The sequence below is a fragment of the Delphinus delphis genome, chromosome 13, assembly GCF_949987515.2.
Source record: "Delphinus delphis chromosome 13, mDelDel1.2, whole genome shotgun sequence".
In the NCBI taxonomy this organism is placed as follows: domain Eukaryota; kingdom Metazoa; phylum Chordata; class Mammalia; order Artiodactyla; family Delphinidae; genus Delphinus; species Delphinus delphis.
In genome coordinates, this window is record NC_082695.1 from 39,510,257 (window position 1) to 39,529,465 (window position 19,209).

General features: G+C 48.6%; 1 protein-coding gene and 1 long non-coding RNA gene across 2 annotated transcripts in view; one reads left to right on the forward strand and one right to left on the reverse strand.

The window, feature by feature from the left end:
• LOC132436186 (uncharacterized) overlaps positions 1–13,744 on the reverse strand; it is a 593,708-nt gene extending 579,964 nt beyond the window's left edge. Inside the window, exons 1-2 of the long non-coding RNA XR_009521730.1 lie at positions 13,359–13,744; positions 11,388–11,584 (exon numbers count right to left, since the gene is read on the reverse strand). This is a non-coding gene — a long non-coding RNA (uncharacterized lncRNA). The remainder of the gene's footprint in view (positions 1–11,387; positions 11,585–13,358) is intronic.
• The window catches only part of CABLES1 (Cdk5 and Abl enzyme substrate 1), a 105,383-nt gene continuing 98,502 nt past the window's right edge, over positions 12,329–19,209 (forward strand). The window contains exon 1 of the mRNA XM_060028783.1: positions 12,329–13,327. Coding sequence (XP_059884766.1) covers positions 12,453–13,327 — 875 coding nt within the window. The 5' untranslated portion in view covers positions 12,329–12,452. The remainder of the gene's footprint in view (positions 13,328–19,209) is intronic.

A 19,209-nucleotide genomic window follows, 5' to 3' on the forward strand; every position in this document is an offset into this window, starting at 1 on the left:
ACAGGAACTCCCTTTTGTAGGGCAGCTACTTAATGTGCCAAACACTCTGCAAAGTTCTGTTCTCTTCAGAAAGGGGCCACTTGTTGGTGTGCCCAGCAGACAAAGTCCCAGGATAAATGTGCTGCATCTTTCTAGAATTTTAATTTCACTCAAAGATTTGGGAGGGAGAGTTAATTAGTGTGAGGTAAGTAATGTAAAACATGATTTCTACATTAATCAATAGTGGATCTATAATAGCACGGAGCAGAATGCTAAATTAACACACGTTCTTAATTTATTATTTGAAGAGGTAATACATCTTCATAAAGCAAAATTTGAAAAGTATAAAAAAGTTTAGAATGAAAATTTACCCCTCTGTTCTCCAACCACCCAGCTTCACTCCCAGGAGGCAACCACTATGCCCAGATTCTTGGGAATCCTCCAAGAAATCATCTATACACAGTCCAAGTAAGTACCCATGTCTGTGGGTTGTTGTTGCTGTTTAGTATAATGAGCATAAAATACACACTGCCCTGCATCTTGCTGTTTTCAGATAACACTACATCTTGGAGACCTTTTCATAAATCATAGAGACTTATTTCATTCTTTCAACAGCTGCACAGTTTTTCATTGTATGGATGTGCCAGAATTTGTTCACCAGCCCTGTGATGATTATTTCCAGTATTTTCCTACTGCAAACAACACTACAACAAATATAACCCTGAATAGTCTTCATTTGTACATGTGTTAGTATATCTGTAGGAGAGATTCCTGGAAGTAGGTCACAGGGCATATTGCACCGTCCACTTGTCCTCTGAAGAGTGCTCCCAATCCACACTACATCAGAGTATCTGTTTCCTGATCCTTTAGCCAATGCACAACAGACAACACAGTGTTCTTAAACTTTCTGACCTTAGCCAGTCTGATGGGTGAAGACTTGTATCTCATTAGAGTTTTTATTTGCTTTTATTAAATTATGAAGGGGGTTGAGTATCTTTCTTTTCTTTTCTTCTTTTTTTTTTTAATGTTCAAAAACATTTGTATTTCTTCTTCTGGGAACTGTTTCTTCATATCATTTCTCCATGTTTCTACTGGATTGTTGGCTTTTTTTTCTTATCAAAGAAAGGAAGGGTCCCTTTTGCTATGTGAATTGCAAATATTTCCCTCCAGTATGTTTGTCTTTTGATTAGTTTGGTTCCCTCCACTACCCCCTCGCCTCATTTGTTTTATACATATATATGGTAGCTAAATTTACCTTTGCTTTTATAGCTCCTGGGTTTTAGATCATCTTTAGAAAAGCTTCTCCCCTATCTGAGGTGATTTAAGAAATATTCTCTCAGGCTTCCCTGGTGGCACAGTGGTTGAGAGTCCCTCTGCTGATGCAGGGGGCACGGGTTCGTGCCCCGGTCCGGGAAGATCCCACATGCCACGGAGCAGCTGGGCCCGTGAGCCATGGCCGCTGAGCCTGCGCGTCCAGAGCCTGTGCTCCGCAACGGGAGAGGCCACAACAGTGAGAGGCCCGCGTACCGCAAAAAAAAAAAAAGAAATATTCTCTCATTAATTCTTTCCACGAAAAGTTTATTAAGTCCTGTCTCTGTACCAAGCGCTGCTTTAGGGGATGGAGTTGCAGTGTTGAACGAGGCAGACCATGAGGACATGTTCTGAGTTCTTTTGCTAAGGTCTTTCGCACTTTTCCTGACTACTTTTACGATTTCATTTTTTGCATTTAAATCTTTCTTCCATCGGGAATTTAATCTGCTGTAGACTGTGAGGGATCTTTTTTTTTCCCCAGCTGGCAACCCAGTCAATCCCGACATCACTGACTAAATAATTTATCTTTACTAATTTGAGATATCAGTTTTATCATATGCTAAATTCCCATAGCCAACACATTTTTATGCTAAAAACAAGACCTCAAATCAATGTCCTGCTTCCAGCTTCACCAAGGGACCCCTCAGGCTGTCAGTATCCTTTTTATTTATTTATTTATTATTATTTTTTATTTTTTGGCTGCACCGCGCGGCATGTGGGCTCTCAGTTCCCCCACCAGGGATCAAACCCGCACCCCCTGCAGTGGAAGCGTGGAGTCTTCCCCACTGGACCGCCAGGGTAGTCCCAGTCTCCTCTTTTTTTGCCTTTAGGAGCACTTGGTGGGAAGTCTGAATATCACCAATGTCTTTTTATCCTCTACTCTTCACAGTAGTAACCTCCAAGGTAGAGAGTGTATCTCCATTTCCCAAGCAAGGAAATTAGACCTAGAGATGTTACGACCCACACACCATCCATCTGCCTCTGGGAGTGAATGCCTGTTAGTTGAGAAGTCCAAGGCCAGCTCCACACAAGCTGTGCTTTCAGTCTTTCTTTGTAAATTTGAAATGGAAACCCGGAGGGTCCAGGCTCTGTAGGTTATAAAGGTTGTAAACTGTCAGAGGCCACATTTCTTGCCCAGTGGACTAGAGGAACAGAATCTGCGGAGGGAGATGATAGAGTCTGAACCAGGCACCAGAGAAGGTTAGGGGGCAAGAAAAGGCAGGCCCACATCCACGGTTCTCTGTGTACGCGGGCTCCAGCTCTATTCCTGTTTCTGTGTTCCTTGAGACTTTCCTATATCCTTAGATAAATTCTCCTTAAGCTGCTTTCACCTGGGTTTCTGTCACCTACCATCAAAAGGATCCTAGAAAATGGCTGAAATGAGCCCAGTCCTGGAATGGTTTGTTTCCAACAGCTTCTCTCGCGTACATCACAAAAGGGGGCCAGGATGCTGTGTCAGCTCTGAATTGTGTCTCAGAGGGCAAATGGAATGTGTAGTTATGGCCAGTGTAGGGGCTCCAGAGACCAGAGTCCTCAGCCATCCACCATGTGAGCCCATCTGTAACCAGACTGGAGGGTTGTGACAGTACAAACACAAAGCCTACTTCTCTTTCCACCTGATAAAGGTGTTATTTAGAAAAATGAGACCTTCTTACTCCTTACTTTCCCCTGGGCCCCTGTGTGAAGGTGTAGACCAGGAACTCATGCCAGAACGTAGCCAGCGTCTGACCCTCTCATCTCTTCTCCCCCCCCCCGGATACTGTTGGTTCTTTCAGGAATTACAGCTGCCCCCCAGGTTGGAAATCTGGAAGCCAGTTTCTCCTCAGTGCCTCATGCCCTTGACCATTCTTTTCCATTCTCACTGCCAATTCCAAGTGTTACCGCCTCGGGCCCAAATGGTTGTAATGGAGTCCTAACATTACTGACACCATGCCTGTGCATGGCCTGAAATGCCCTATCTCACATGTGCACTAGAGTCCAAGTTCAAATATCACCTTCACTGTGGGGCCTCTCTGACCACCTAGGATTTGGCCTCTCCCTGTGACACAGACCTCTACCCTAAGATGTTACGGAAGGAATTATCCAGGGATCAGTTGTGTGACCAGAAGCACGACCCCATGCTTAACTTTTTTGAGCCTCTGTTTCTTCATAGGTCACATAGGATAAATAGCGGGGCTTTGGTGAGAATTCAAACTAGAAGGTAGAAATGACCATTTCAGGGCTTGCTCATAAAAGGGAACCGACCCTTGTGCCCTTTGCTCTCTTTCTCCAATTTTCACAGCAGACTGTTAACTCTTTGAGGCCTGGGATCTTGCCTTACTGGGTGCCTTGCAGAGAGCGTGGCATAAAGCAGGAGCTCAATGCACGCTGAATGAATAAACACATAAATGGAAGAATGGAGAAAAAGCCCTCTCCGATCTTAAGACTCTCTGTTCAACCCCATGTGCACCTTTGCCAAATTAATACTCCTTCAGCTTGGCTTTCGACACATGTGTCACTTATTGTTGAAAAATCATCTATGGGGACTTCCCTGGCAGTCCAGTGGTTAAGACTCCACGCTTCCACCGCAGGGGGCATGGGTTTGATCTCTGGTCTGGGAACTGAGATCCCACATGCTGAGTTGAGCAGCCAAAAACAAACAAACAAACCAGATGAAACTTAAAAAAAAATAAAAAATAAAAATCACCTATGGCTCTCTAGTGCCCATAGGTTCAAATTCCTTCCTTCAGATTCAGGGCTCCTCATGGTTCTGGCCCTACATACTGTTTTTTTGGTGTTATTTCCCATTATTCACTGCTACAGTCCTTTTAATGTAGCTGTTCTGGGACGTCTAGTCATTGCCAGCCACTTCCAAAAAGTCCTTTCCTTTCTTATCCTGTCTTTGCACCTTCATTCATACTTGATTTCCTTACTAGAGGCATCTCCTTCTCTCTGCCTAGCCACCTCCTACTCATCAGGGGCAGAGAAAGCTAGTTGCTTCCTAATATCCCTAAAGAAATTGAAAAATGTTCCCCAATAATTCCACCATTTGACATTTGGACATAGTTTCTTCCAAGCTTTATTTCTATGTATTTAAAAAATATTTTAAAAAATATTCATTGGGAAGCGGTTTCTATAATGACCAGCACACACTTATTTCTACTTGCATAAACAAAAAGAAGCAAATAAAAATCCCCATAATCCTACTATCCCAGCCAGTGACTTAACCCTCTGGTCACATGTACGCTTTAGGCACATATTAGTACTTAAAACAACAATTCCATTCAGTTTTTTCACAAAGTTGAGATATTGTGACCTATCTAGTTTCTACTCTATTTTATTTGGTTAGCATTGTTTCAAAACACATTTTTCATGTCATTAAGAAAGCTTGGTAAACATAATTTTTTTAAAAATAGAAGCACAATATCCCATTGTTTGAGTAAACCATAATTTACTTAGTTTTTCCATTGCTCCACATTCAGGGTTTCTTTTTTCAACTTTCCTTTATTTTAAACAATGCTACGATGAATATTTTTGCGCATAAGTGTTTGACCTTGTTCCTCAATAGCTCCTTAGGATGACTGCAGTTAACTACATTTCATGAGTGTTTGCCACGTACCAAGCATTAACTGCAATGTTACTGCACTGAATCCTCACAGTAATGCTACAAAAGGTAGATTATCATTCCCATTTCACAGATGAGAAAACTGAAGCACAAAGGGTAACGTGCTCAATGTGCTCAAAACCATGAGAGTGTGACCAAAATTTAACCCGGCCGGTGTGACTCCCAAGCCCACGCTCTCAGGCGTGAACTTTTTTTTTTTGTGGTACGCGGGCCTCTCACCGTTGTGGCCTCTCCCGCTGCGGAGCACAGGCTCCGGACGCGCAAGCTCAGCGGCCATGGCTCACGGGCCAGCCGCTCCGCGGCATGTGAGATCTTCCCGGACCGGGGCCCGAACCCGCGCCCCCTGCATCGGCAGGCAGACTCCCAACCACCGCGCCACCAGGAAAGCCCTCAGGCGTGAACTTTTTAAGGCTCTTGATACATTTGCCAAATGACTTTCCAGAAAAGTTGTTCCAGTCTACACCAGCAATATAAGAGTGTCCATCACTCTTACTTATCCTTTTATTCAAGTGATTGGTAGGCATTTGCATTTCAGTTTCTCTGGGCTGTCTCTTCATGTGGTTTGCCCATCTATCAGTGAAGGTTACCACAGACCACTAATTAGCTCAGCTAAACTTCCCAGTGGCAGGCAAAGTGGTGATGTTTCCCCCAGAATCTGGCCACATTCATCCCACTCTGGTGTGAGAGTGACCTAACAAACGTAAACACTATAAAATAACATTTTTATACTGGGAGACATAGAGCCTTCTAGGCCTGTCGATTTGTGCACAGTCTAGAGGAGCTTTCATCTGGAAGCCGGCGCCATATGTAATTTGCATGTTCAGGAAATTACATAATTACATAAGAAGTGCTTTCTTCTTTGTACGTGAGATGCTTATTCATGCGTATCAGTATAATTTCAAGAAATAAAACCAGGTTAATTTCAGAGAAAATCAAGAGTTTGCTACAATTGAAGTATAAAAGTAACACAATGAAGAAAATTCATTGATTTTTCTTTAAAATGCCAATATCCTAAAAATTCTGCAATTGGATTTTGGGTGGCATTATGGGCATGAACAATCCCCTTTTGGAAGACTGAGGCCATCTCAGGGTAGCATCTGAAATGTATTCTTTTTTTTAAAACACAGTATATTTATTTACTTATTTATTATAAATTTATTTATTTGATTTTGGTTGCGTTGGGTCTTCATTGCTGCTCGCGGGCTTTCTCTAGCTGCGGTGAGCAGGGGCTACTCCTCGTTGCGGTGCGCAGGCTTCTCCTTGCGGTGGCTTCTCTTGTTGAGGAGCACGGGCTCTAGGCATGCGGGCTTCAGTAGTTGTGGCACACGGGCTTAGTTGCTCTGCAGCATGTGGGATCTTCCCGGACCAGGGCTCGAACCCATGTCCCCTGCATTGGTAGGCGGATTCTTAACCATTGCTCCCCCAGGGAAGCCCTGAAATGTATTTTTCTTAACACAGTTTTGACGCCACGTTTCTTCCAGGGCAGTTAACGCCTTGGGCAGTGGAACGGGACATCCCCTGCTCACCAGTCTGGCGTGCTTCTCTGGGGTCCCTTGTATACTAGCATCAGCCACCATTCACGAGCACCCACTATGTGTTAGACAGTGGGAGGTGTTCTACACATGTCTTGGTTCTCCTCTGCACAGTAACCATGCGAGGTGAACAGGATTTGCTCCAGCCTTGAGATGAAGAAGCCGAGGCCCAGCAGTCACAGGTTAGTGGGAGAGCTCGGAATCTGAAAACCCGACCCTGGGCCCATTGGCTGCACCCCTCTGGCGGAGGGCTAGTGGAATGGGCCACTTATTATGAATGCTATCCCTCCTCCTTCCCAATTGGCTGGGCTGCATCCCAGGGAGAATCTTGGTGGATCAGAAGAGTAAATGCATTTGCACTGCTGTTTTGGGGATCTACACACTAAAGACACTGTGACAGTGACGAAGGGTTACTGGCCCTTGTCTCCCCAGACTGACAGCTATCAAAATCTATTCTTGCCCTGAGCTGTTGTCCTTGAAAAATTAGTAACACACACTTACATGACTGTTTACAGTCCAATGGACATCTTCTATTGCCTCCTTTTCTCAGCTTCTCATACAAGTTATAAAAGTCTGAAGGCCCTCCATTATGCTAGGCAGGTACTGTGGCAAAACGTCCTTCTTCCTCTTTCCTCCACGTAGTGTGAGGGGTCTGGAGACAGAACGATCCTGTTTGGGCGGATGACTTAACAATGTCAGGGGCTGCTGGTGCCAGTTACTGAGGGATGGGCAGGTCCTCAGACAGGAAAAGGAGACTTGGAGGATGGGATCATGGCTAGTAGCAGGAATGCCATTTCCTCTGGGCACCTTCTCCTGTGCAGGGAGAGGAGAGTGTCCTAGATGGCTGGTGCTGGGGGGCAAAAGTTGAAATAGCCCCTACTCTAGGAGGTATGCCAGGGGTTGGTTGACCCCTGTGCATACAGCTCTCTCTCTCTCTCTTTTTTTTTTTTTTTTCTCTCTCTCTTTTAAAAATACCTGATATATTTTGGTGAAAATATTTCCATGCGTTTTTCTGCCATTAGCTTGAGGGCTCCAGGGTAGGATCATTGCTACTCACAGAACATAAGCCAGAACCGAGCATGGGATTAGCATTTAGGAAATATTGAGATGAGGACTCTAAGGAAGTCATATTCTGTAAGTTGCTCTATGTGGCTGTCTTACTCATTGAGTTTATTTCTTCGTTAAATATCCCTGAGCTTCTAGTCAAGTCACATTTAAATGTTGTATCGAGTCTCAGATGTCCTGGAGAATTAAGTAAGGAAATTAAGGTATCTATGCCAAACTGTAAAGGGGGAAACAATATCCCCCCCCCCCATCGATTTCCCTCCCCTTCTCCCAGGATAACAGAAATGATGATTAAGAGTCCCGACGGGAAGGTGAATTTCAGGGAGAACAGCTGGGGTGTTAACGACTGTCTCTTGGATATTCTCCATTTCTAGTCTTGGAAAATCTAACTTTCATTTGATTAAGGAAAGTAGCAGGTTTCTCATCGGCACTATGCCTATATTTTATGCCTATAAAAAGCAGGCAACAGCCTGCACTTTTAGGGAACATGCAATACAATAATCTGTTCTGAACTGGAGCTGACATCTGAAGCTTCTCATGGCCCTACCTGCCTGACAGTAGTGAAAACTACAAAAACCTAGAACCGAAAACATCCTGGCCTTTGTTAGGAGCACCTTCTATATTTTGCATTTTTCTAATAATAGCTACCTAAAGATACTCTGCTAGTTACATCATCATGCTGTCACTAATCCTCACAACTCTGCAAGGTAAAATATTACACTAAACCTACCTTTACAGACGAGGCAACAAACGCAAAAATTTTGTAATTTTCCCAAGCAGGAGGCCCCAGAGGTCATAAGCTTGTAAGGGCCTAAGCTGGCATCAGAACCCCTTGTTATTGCCACTTATGTCAGATGGCTTCTGATATGACTGATATCCACTGTTTTCTCTAAGCTAATTTTCAGACTTCTTGGTCTGCGGAATTATTTTTTTTAAAGGATCAGTGATTACTTGCAGGTTCTTTTTTCTTTTTTTAATTGACTCCCATGTATGTCAGTCAAAACAGTTTGTGCATGCAGTTACAGTTTTCAGAATGGGTGCTTGGAATGGAGCAATATGAAAAGAAATGGAAAAAAATCAAACCTTGGCAACTGGTTTAGTAAGAATTATACTTCTAAGCTTGCAATCCATGAGGAATTTGCAGAATTTCCTCTTCGCGAACTGAACTTCTTCCTTCCTTCATTTCCCAGGTCAGCTTAAATCCTGGCTCTTGCTTGAGGCCTCCCCTCAAATGAAAAGCTCCTTTTTCACACTATGATAATATGTATAGAGCGTCCCAGTCAGATTGCTCCCTTGATCACTTAATCAGAGTCTGCCTTACCATTTTACTGAAATGTGTCCTGAGCTTTTGGTTTTCACTGCTATCAGTGTCAAGGGCACAAGGGCTAAAGGTTACACTTCTTTTTATCCGTTTTGTAGCAAGATGGTGCTGTGCACATAGAAGTTGCTCAGTAATACTTGATCCATGTATAAATAGGTGAAAAATAAGTGAATTTGGAAAAATTCAGGGAGTAAGTAGATTAGGATGGTATAGTAACAAACATTATAAAAAGTACTTTAAAGTTTATAAAATGCTTCTCAAGCAACCTCATTTGTACCTCAGAATAACCCAGACGAAACTGGCTTGGAGAGGTTAAGAAACTTACTCTTGAAACCCAGATCCCCTTCCTCCAAAGCTTGTTTTACTTCCATTATAGTTGACTCTTAATTATGAATATGAGATTAAATGTGGAGACAGCCCCCCATAAAACATCCTCACCAGCAGAGGGCGCAAGAATATGTATGGGTCTTGGAGTAATATTTGCATACCGGCCCAGCCACTATTTTTTTTTAATATAAATTTATTTATTTATTTATTTTTGGCTGCGTTGGGTCTTCGTTGCTGTGTGTGGGTTTTCTCTAGTTGCGGCGGGGGGGGCTACTCTTCGTTGCGGTGCGCAGGCTTCTCACTGTGGTGGCTTCTCTTGTTGTGGAGCACCAGTTCTAAGCCTGCCGGCTCAGTAGTCAGGGCTCACGGGTTCTAGAGCGCAGGCTCAGTAGTTGTGGCGCACCGGCTTAGTTGCACCGCGGCATGTGGGATCTTCCCGGACCAGGGCTCAAACCCGTGTCCCCTGAACTGGCAGGTGGCTTCTTAACCACTGCACCACCAGGGAAGCCCCTAGCCCAGCCACTTTAAGAGCTAGTGACCTTGGGCAAATCATTTTATTTTTCTGAGCCTCATCTGTAAACTAATGATGATAATCTCCCCTCCCCCCAGCACTGCAGAGTAGTCATCAGGATTAGAAATCTTCTGTGGCTAGAACATAGTAGGTGAACTGTAAATTGTATCTCTCCTGATCCCCGTAAGAAGATCACAGGAGCGGTTTGGAGGTTAAATCGATATTAATTCTTGTTTGATGTTTTAATAAATATTTGAAATTAGTTTGCATATTTGACCCTTACAATAGCTTAAATGGGCAAAGAAATAAATATTGATGAAAAAATTTTAATACCCAACGCTGGCAAGAGTGAGGAAACCAACTGGAACAACTTTTCTGGATAGAAAGCCTTAAAAATATGGTATGTCCTTTGCCCCCAAATCCATTTAACCTAAGAAAATAATATTGGATGGTAGCAAGATTTAGCAAAACAAAGGATGTCATCATCACTCTTTATAACAGCATAAGAGGAAACAACCTAAATGTTCAATGTAGGGCACAGGCTTAATAATTATAGTTTCTCCATCAAACTGAACACCGTGCAGTCATTAAAATGATGCTGTAGAAGAATATTCTAAAAGGAAGGATGATTGCAACACAGCAAGCAAAGATCGCAAGACACAAACAGCCCCCTTTAACTTTTGTTTAAAAATATACACAGGACAGAAATCAAAATTTCCATAGGAGATGCGATTGTTAGTGAAGCTTTATATTTTTCCTACTTCTCTTTGCTTACCTTATTCTTTAAATGTTCTGCAATAAACATGTATCACTTTTTTGATAAAAATAGTTTTTTCTTTTACATGTGCAGAGTTGGTGTTTTTTTTAAACACTGCCTGTCAGCACAACCAGACCAGTGGTCAAGTAAATTAAGTTAGTTGTAATAAAGTAACTTGGAAGTTTCAAGTCGTTAGTTGAAGAGAGTAATTAAAATCCTAATGAAATTACACAGCACTGGTCGCTTAGCTGCAGTAAGGCTGCTCTAAATATAGACACTGGCTCCACTTTCTCAAAAGGCCTAAAAATGGCATAACATAAAAAATGAACAATTGTTCATGTAAAGGGCCATGTGCCATGTTTGTCCTAAACCACTGTAACCCGAACTCACCCATATCTCATCCTCCAGGCTGGCTGCATGTCTCTGGAAGGGTGTATTTGCTCTACATTACTCAATTTACTTTCTTGAACTTGAAATGGAGTGGAATTTCAATGTACAGTTACCCATTAGCTCCAAGGCTAAATTTAAACCTTTAATTAAATTAATCCCTTGATCTTAAACACATTTCTTCTCCCTCAGGAAAGTGTAGAGGGTTTCTTAGATGTCACAGAACTCAAGTCAGTGTGACAATTGTTCCTACTGCACTTGGTAAGTCACCTGAACCGCACTGGGAAATCTGCAGGCGTTTTCGGATGGCTCATGGTAACCACCCCCCACTCCAACCCCCCCAGGACAGGCGTTTGTTGGGCGTGAGGTTGGGGTACAGAATTCTGCCACCCCTCGCAGATCCAGAGCTGCAGCTTGGACAGGTACTCATCTTTACATAAGACATTGCAGGTGCCAGACGGATGTTTATGAAATAAATGACAGAAAGTAGCTGTGCATTTTGTTCCCAGTTTATATGGGAGGAAAAGAGATCATAACCCACAAAAATTTGCAAGGTGACAAGGGGAAAAGGTTGTGAGGCCATCTTAGCTTACCTTGTTCTTCATGGAAAACGGAGCACGTTTCTGGGTCGAAGTAAAAATTTATGTTGGCCTTTGCTAAGAAAGAGATGAAAAGTGACAGCACCATCAAATGGAGATGTGTCAATTAGTCTGGCCACACGTTTGATGTTCGCTCCTGGGTTCTTACGCACCCTCGGGTATGCATTTAAATCAGGGGCTGCATCCTCAGTCTGCGAATGAATGAGACACAAACTCAACGGTTAGCGACAGCTTTATGGTGGGACTGTCCACATAAGGGGTGTGTAACTATTAATAAGGATGTATTTCTCCGGGCCCAACAGCAGCGCGGGATCCAGTTAACAAGCTCGCGGGCCAAATCTCCGCGTCGCTCCAATTAATTGTCCCGCAGACCCACAACTCTCCCGGGACCACATTTTCACGCCGTGACTCATGGGGTTCTGCTCGCGCCCCCAATTCCCAGTCCAAGCGCTACGAGGAAACGTGCTACCTCCCTCACCTGGGCGCGCGCCCTGGGAGCCACCAACTCTCCCCGCAGTCGGCTCGGACTACCTGGACCGCCCGGCCGGTCCCTCGCCCCGCCACCCGCTTGGCTTTCCCTTCCTCCCCCTCTTCCTCCTCCTCCGGCCCCCCGCCTCCGGCCGCCGGCCTCCGCGGCTGCCGCCTGCGGCTTTGTTTTCCTCCCAGGTTTCATTCCCCACACGTGATACAGTGTTTTTGCAAAGAGCGCTTCGGAGCGCGAGCGCGGGGCGCGCGCACCTATAAATACGGACACCGGGGCCCGAGAGTCGGAGACCGCGGGGTCTGAGAGGGCCCGGGACCGAACCCCCAGGCTGCTGGCGGGCGGGCAGACGGCCAGCGAGCCAGCGAGCCGCGCGCGTGGGCCGGAGCGGCAGCGCCCCCCGCCCGAGCACCGAGGGGCAAGCATGGCCCGCCCGCTGGGGGGCCGGGCCGCCGCGCACGCCGCCCGCGCCCCGCGCCCTGCCCAGCCCGGGTCACCGGCGCTCGCGCCCGCCGCTTAGTACTCGGGCGCCGCTCGCTTCTCGGGGCATCGCGGAAATATCGCCGCAGACGGACACAATGGCGGCGACTGCCGCCACCACGGCCGCCACCGCCGGCAAGGCCGTCCGCAGCAGCAGCAGCAGCGCCGGCACCGTCGCCGCGGGCACCAGAAGATTGCAGCAGCCGCCACAGCAGCAGCCTCAGCCCGCGGCCGCCGCGCCGGCCCAGCCGCCGCCGCAGCCACCGCTGCCGCCGCCCGAGCCCCCCAGGAAAACGCGCATGGACCCGCGGCGCCGCCAGGCTGCCCTCTCCTTCCTCACCAACATCTCGCTGGACGGACGGCCGCCGCTGCAGGACGAGGAGTGGGCCGGCGGCGAGGAGAGCGGTGCGGCCAAGCCGGGCGCAGGCAGCGCCTGCGGCGCGAGGACGCGGCTCAGCCTGCTCGCCGCCGCCGAGCGGGGCGGTTGCGGCGCGCTCGCCGCGGCGGGCACGGCGGCGGCGTTGGCAGCTGGATCGGGCCCCTGCCATCCGCCGCCCTCGCCGCTGCCGCCCCTGGTCCCCGGCGGCCACGCGACCGTGCTCGGCCCTGGGGCGGCCCGAGGGTTCGCGAGCCCCCTGGGCGCGGGCCGGGCATCGGGGGAGCAATTGCAGCCGCCCCGGCCCGCGCCTCTCGCCGCCTGCGTTCAGCCGCAGCTGCCCGACGGGCCCGGGGGCGCCGGGCAGGAGGAGTTGGAGGAAGACGATGCCTTTACCAGCGTGCACGTGCCGGCGGCCGCCTTCTTGGGCTCCGGGACCCCCGGGAGTGGGAGCGGTAGTCGTGGCCGCCTCAACTCTTTCACTCAGGGAATCCTGCCGATCGCCTTCTCCAGGCAGACCTCGCAGAACTACTGTTCCCTGGAGCAGCCGGGCCAGGGGGTCAGCACCAGCGCCTTCGAGCAGCTGCAGAGGTCCCGGTGAGTATCCAGGACGCCACGCGCGCCTTACCTCGCGTCCCTCCCGGCCCGCTCTCTGCTGCGGGACTCGGTCGCTCCCAATTCCCGCGCCCTGCCGGATCTCTGGGCTTCTGGCGCGAATTCCAAACCACGAGGGCACGCGAAAGAGAGAAAGTCTCTAGGGAGCGTGTGTGTGTGTTCACACGTGTGTGCACGAGCCCGGCACTCACAGAGCAGCAGCACCATGCTCATGCAGTGGGTCCCGAGATAGGGCTTGCGGGAGCCCACTGAAAAGCGGCACCAAAACCTCCCACTGCAAGGAGGAGGTCACGAGCTTCCAGAAACCCGGTCCGGACCCGGAGAAGCACTCTCCTTGCGCCAGGCAAGACTAGGCGGGGCGCAGAGTTGAGCCGTGGGTCCGGCCGGCGGCTAAGCGGCGCGTGTGAGCCGAACTTGTCGCAGACACGCCGTGAATCCCTCCTGAGAAGTTCTGCCTGCGCTCAAAGTATTCCAGTGTCCCAGGAGAACTTGGCATTTTCCTTTTGCTTTTCTAAGAGAAGGGAAGTCCTTATGTTCCCTTGAACCAGGCCTTGGTGGTGGGGGACAGGGAGAAAATAGGGCTTGAGGATCCTTTTTTCCATTCCAAGGTGAATTTGCTGAAATTAGTGGAAAGGTGGTTGTGTTCGCTTGCTTAAGTCATCTGCGGGTATCAAGCATCTTAGCAAAACCGTGAAATGTTGGACACTTGCTTATTCAGGAAATGGCTAGAGCTTGTCACTTATGTTCCAGGGACAGTCGGGGAGCTAGGTCTGCATCAGGCAGTGGGACTGGAGGTTGGGAGAGAACAGGAGTGGGGAGCCCCAAGGAAGTGCAGACCTGTTCCCTGGGAGGCTTGTTACTTAGGAAGGCCTCCTAGGCTCCCTATGGCACAGTTATTTTAACTTCCTGGGGCTTCAGTTTCCCCTTCTGGAATGGGACCTTGCCAACATGTCGCAGGCCTCAAGGTGAGAAGGGGGAACCTTTCCTGTTACAGCCTCTCTCCTGTAATGCTCATCTGAACACTTAGGCTTTTTCTGGCCTAAGTAAGAAGGTGGCCTGTTGGAAAACTTAACTTCCTCCCGCAGTGGACAGATGGGAGAGAACAAGGCAGGCTCCTGCAGAATTTTGTTCTGAGTCTGTTTCTTCCCAAGTGGTGAAATCCTGACCCTGCTTGGTATGTAGCATCCTAGCTGAGTGCACATGGGCTGCGGGCAGGGGTGTGGAGCGGTCGAATAGCTTTGTGACTGCACGGATGATTAGTGACGCTGGGCACAGGTGACAGCCTGGGCCTGGCACTTCTTGTCAGAGCACGCCTCTCCCCGTTATTGGGCCAGTGCACAGGAGGGGAGGGGAATCCCTTCCGTTCTGGATGAGTGGTTCGGACTCAGCAGTTTCTGGGCAGCTTGACATCACGCACTGGCTCTTAATGACTGTATAGTTTGAGCGTGAGCCCAGCTTGTCCAGCGGGTCAGGACAGGAGTTGTAATAAACATACATGTTATTCTAAGCCAGTGTGCAAGGTTGCCCTGCGTCTCGTAGTAGACAGATGTGTTCCCATGCTCAAAACATCTAGAAACCAAATAACTTCACACTTTGTCTCCAAGAATCTCATTTCAGAGGACACGGAGGATCTTGTGTGTTGATATTTCTGATCCAAAAAACAGCCAGATTTAATCTCTGAACCTATAAATATGAACCCCTTGGGTGTTTTATTGATCCCCCCCCAACACACACATTAAGATGATTAGTTGGTATAAGATGCTTCCTTAACCTGACAGCCACATTCATCTTACTACTTCGGAATTATCCATATCCAGCAACTTGACGGGCATTTAAAAAATTACATCTGCCAACAGAAATAGTGTCAAATTTAACGTGCAGAGAGGAAGTAAATGGGTAAAACAGAGATTTAAGAAAGGCCGTGAAGAGCTAGCATGGCCACTACTCATGGAGTGGCCAGGAACTTGGAATCTCCTAGGATACTTTGTTTCCTACACTGACCTGCTTGCAAGAATTTTGTCAGAAGTGTGGTGCTTTTGTGATCACTAGAGAGTACTTTCACCTGCCTAGACGAATTGTGATGTGGAGTACAGACTCATTTGAATAAGGCCCAGGCCAACTTAAAGAATGTCATTTGTTTTCCCGGTATGCCTCCCTTTAAGAAGTTCTCCTAGCCCGGTGGTTCCATATACTACTTCTCAGATGTTCTCCTGCGGTGTTGTTTTTAAATCATACTATGCTTTCCTTGGATTTGTTGCTTGCAATTTAAAGAATTCCAAACAACCTTCCTGCTCAAAAGTGAGTTCTTGGACCTTCAGAGCTCTTACAAATGCAAACCCTCAGGCCCTACTCTGGACTATTTGAGCGCAAATTTGCATTTTAACAAGATCCCCAGATGATTCACATACAAGTGAAAGTTTGGAAAGCACTGCCGTAGTTCATTGAAATCTGCCTTTTTTTTTTTTCATGAATTTGGGATTTCATATACCCGGTTTGGTATGGGTATATAAAAATCAGAATCTCCTGATCTGAAATCTTGAAACCCTTTCTTTTTTGCTACTTCCATCTGGACGCTTGTAAAACTAATCACAATTATTACTTGTACTTCCAGATCTTGAAATATGACAGGAAAATTTCTGTGCCCAGACCTTGGCGCAGATGTGGCCATGGATTGATGACTCCATCTCTGTGCTCTCGGCTGGATAGTTAACACTTATCCCAGTGAATCCTCACAGCCACCCTGTGTGTAGATTCTTTCTCAGACCCAGTGTTGGCCAGGACCTTTGAGATCCAAGCCTGGTGTCTTTCCTCCGCCACTGCGCGGTATCACTGTGCCTTGCGTGCAGTAGGCCCCAGGAGAATTTTGGAGCTGTTGGCTGTAGATGTTTGTCCGGGATACAGCAGGCCAGTCGTGCTGGTATGATTCTGCACTCCCTTTCCTCATCCTTACGTTTAGCCTTGCTACTTAACCAGTCTCCACGGAAGTGTATAGCGAACTTAGGACCACGGACCTCGTGCATGGGGCTCCGGGCCTGCCTGGAGTTTGTGCTGGGGTTTGCTCTATGGCTGGGTGTCAGAGCTGGGAAACCAAAAGGATGCCTTCTAGCTTGACATTCTGTTGTGTTCTCTGCCCGAGGAAGGTGTGAATAGGTGAAGGGGAGTGTACATGTATACGGTGTGTTTTAAGGCTTTCTTTCACTTTAAAAATTTCACCTCAGGTAGCAGCTGGCAGCGGGTTACTCCACTTCGTAGAGCTCCTGAATTGCAGAATGGAGCCCAGGTGAACAGACGTGCACCATCGGCCCTGATGAGAGGGGCCCACGGGGACCAGGGTATTAATTTAAAACGTGAGGGTTTTGCTTCTTAGAACACCCGTGTTAGCGTGTGCCTTGTGGAGACTCGGGTCTTCAGTGGAAAGAGAGCGTGTGGTGCAGAAGAGTCCCAAGCCTGGGGTTCGAATCGTGGTGCACAGCCTTGGGCAGTAAGTCAGCCCTTCCGGAGAGCCCCGGCCTGTGTTCCAGACCCTTTCAAGTGCAGACTGAGCTTACATTTACTATCGGGGTTGGGCGGGGGGGCGACTGTGCAGGTGCTAAGTGCTGTATGTATTATGTATGTAAATGAGTTTAGAGTCACCTGGGGATCTTGAGAAAAGGCAGATTCTGATCCTGCGGGTCTGGGGGTCCCAAGTCTGCATAGTTAACTAGCTTCCTGGGAGGCAAATGGGCCGCACCTTGAAAAAGACTTTACTGGTATTATGATTGTTCCTACTCTAAGGACCAGGAAACCAGGGCTCAGAGAGATTAAGTAACCTGCTCGAGGTCACTTGCCCCTTGGGGCAGAGCTCAGGCTCACACCTCAGTGCTCTGGAGCTTCTAACCAGCCCTCCCTCTGCAGGGCCCCTCCTGGGGTGAGACCTGGACTGGTGCTGGGTCTGTGGTGTCCTCTTTACTGAAAAGAAAAACGTGAGCTCAACAGGGGATCGCCGCCAAGAGTAAGAGCGGGGGGATGGACTTCTCTCCCCACTTTGTCACCTCCCTGCTTTGTGACTTCAGGCAAGTCACCACACTGTGTTCCAGCTGGAAGCCACCTGACCCTTCTGGATTTTAGAAGTCAGGAAAGGACTTTGACCTCCTCTGCGGTAAGCCAACCCAAGTTATTGTTGAGCCATCTTTCCAGCAACATGCATTGTGGAAGCCAAAACTGCAGTCCCGGGCCAGGCCACGCCCTGGTCAGGATGCTCACCCACAGCTCCTGCCAGGGCCTGAGGCGAGAGCCCGAGGCTCGCCCGCTGCCCCCTTCCTTGCAGTCACCGAGTTGTCATGTCGTGGGTGAACTCAGCAGGGGAAATGCATCGGAAGCCTGCCCGCTGCTGGCAAGTGCCCAGCGAGGGCAGTGAATTCAAGTGTGACCCTTTGCCCTCCAGGAAGGGTGAGGGAAGCCACAGCCTGGCTTTGCAGTGTGTCCCTGTAGCCGGGCTGGGGAGCTCCGCCTGCTGGACACTTTTCCCCAGGAAGGAGAGTTGTTAGGTAGGGAGAAGGTCAAGGGCAGGTGGCCTTTGAACACACTGGGAAGGAGCAGTAGGTGAGGCCGGGTGAGGTGACACGATGTCGATCAGGAATGCCCAGCCGGTACCCTGCCCCCCTGGGCTCTGGACCTGCCCCTGCACTGGCTGGTAACCTCGGGCAAGTCGCTTCACCACCCCCCCACCCCAGCCTCTCCGTTTCCTTCTGGGATGAAAGCGCTGGGACAGTTGAGTGCTGTGTTCTTCCAGCCTAGTGCCCTGGGTGCCCTTGCCCTTGCGCCTGGGGATGAGTGGGTAACTGAACCTCAGTGTCAGATGCAGAGGTGGAACTACGTGTGTCCTGGGAGGCTCCAGCTGGCAGGACGTGCACTAATGAATGAAGGAATGGGTTTCCCCGGGTGTAAGGGAGAACTTTAAAAGACATGTTCAGCTGTGTTCCCTCTGGCTGGGGAGGTGTCGCAACTGGCCTGCCGGCCCCCGGCGGCCATCCAGGCTGGAAGCCAGGGCCACCACTCCTGCCTCGGAAGTGATCTGCGGTCCCCACTTCTGTTGCCTTTAAAGGGCCTTCAGGTTTACAAAGTGCTTTTGTAGATGTTGATTTCAGCCCCCAGCAGCACGGAGGGGCAGGAATCCAAGGTCACAGAGTGAGTAGAGGGTGACCCTAGGTGCTCTGATATCTGTCAGGTATGTCGCGGAGGAAATTCTAGTTTGGGGACCTAATGCCTTGTCTGATTTATTCAACAAGCATGAACATGATGAATATCAATTATGGAGCGCCCCTGTCAGTTATGGGAGGTACATACACCAGCGTGGTCCCTGTGTGTTTTGGGAGATGCAGGTAAATGGGCCGATTTTTCCGGTGATGAGAGCTTGGTTAGAGGTGAGCCTGCTGTTTGAGCCCTCACCAGGGCGGGGACACTTCACGCTCCCCACCGTGGGACCTGGCTCCGTGCCTTGATGCAGTCAGTATTTTTATTTAACTACCATGTCCCAGGTGTCATTCCAAGCACCCTATGGAGGTCAGGCGAGTTCACATTTATAACAGCCCTTGGACAGCACCCCTGTATCGCCCCTAGTCTGAAGCACAGACAGGTTAAGTTACTGGCCCAGGATCCCTCAGGCTGTCTGTGGGAGCTGGGTTTGAACACAGGCATTCTGGCTCCAGGGCCTGGGCCCTATAACCCGCTTGTCTCTGCTCCACTGTGGTTTGAGCCAGGCTCATAAATGCTTGTTCAACTGGCTTCAGCGGAACCGGGGTGAAGGTGGTGTACGTGACCTCGAAGGGCAGTGCTAGCCCTGCGGTTTCCTTATGTAGGTGTCTGCCTCTCTGTCTTTCAGGGAG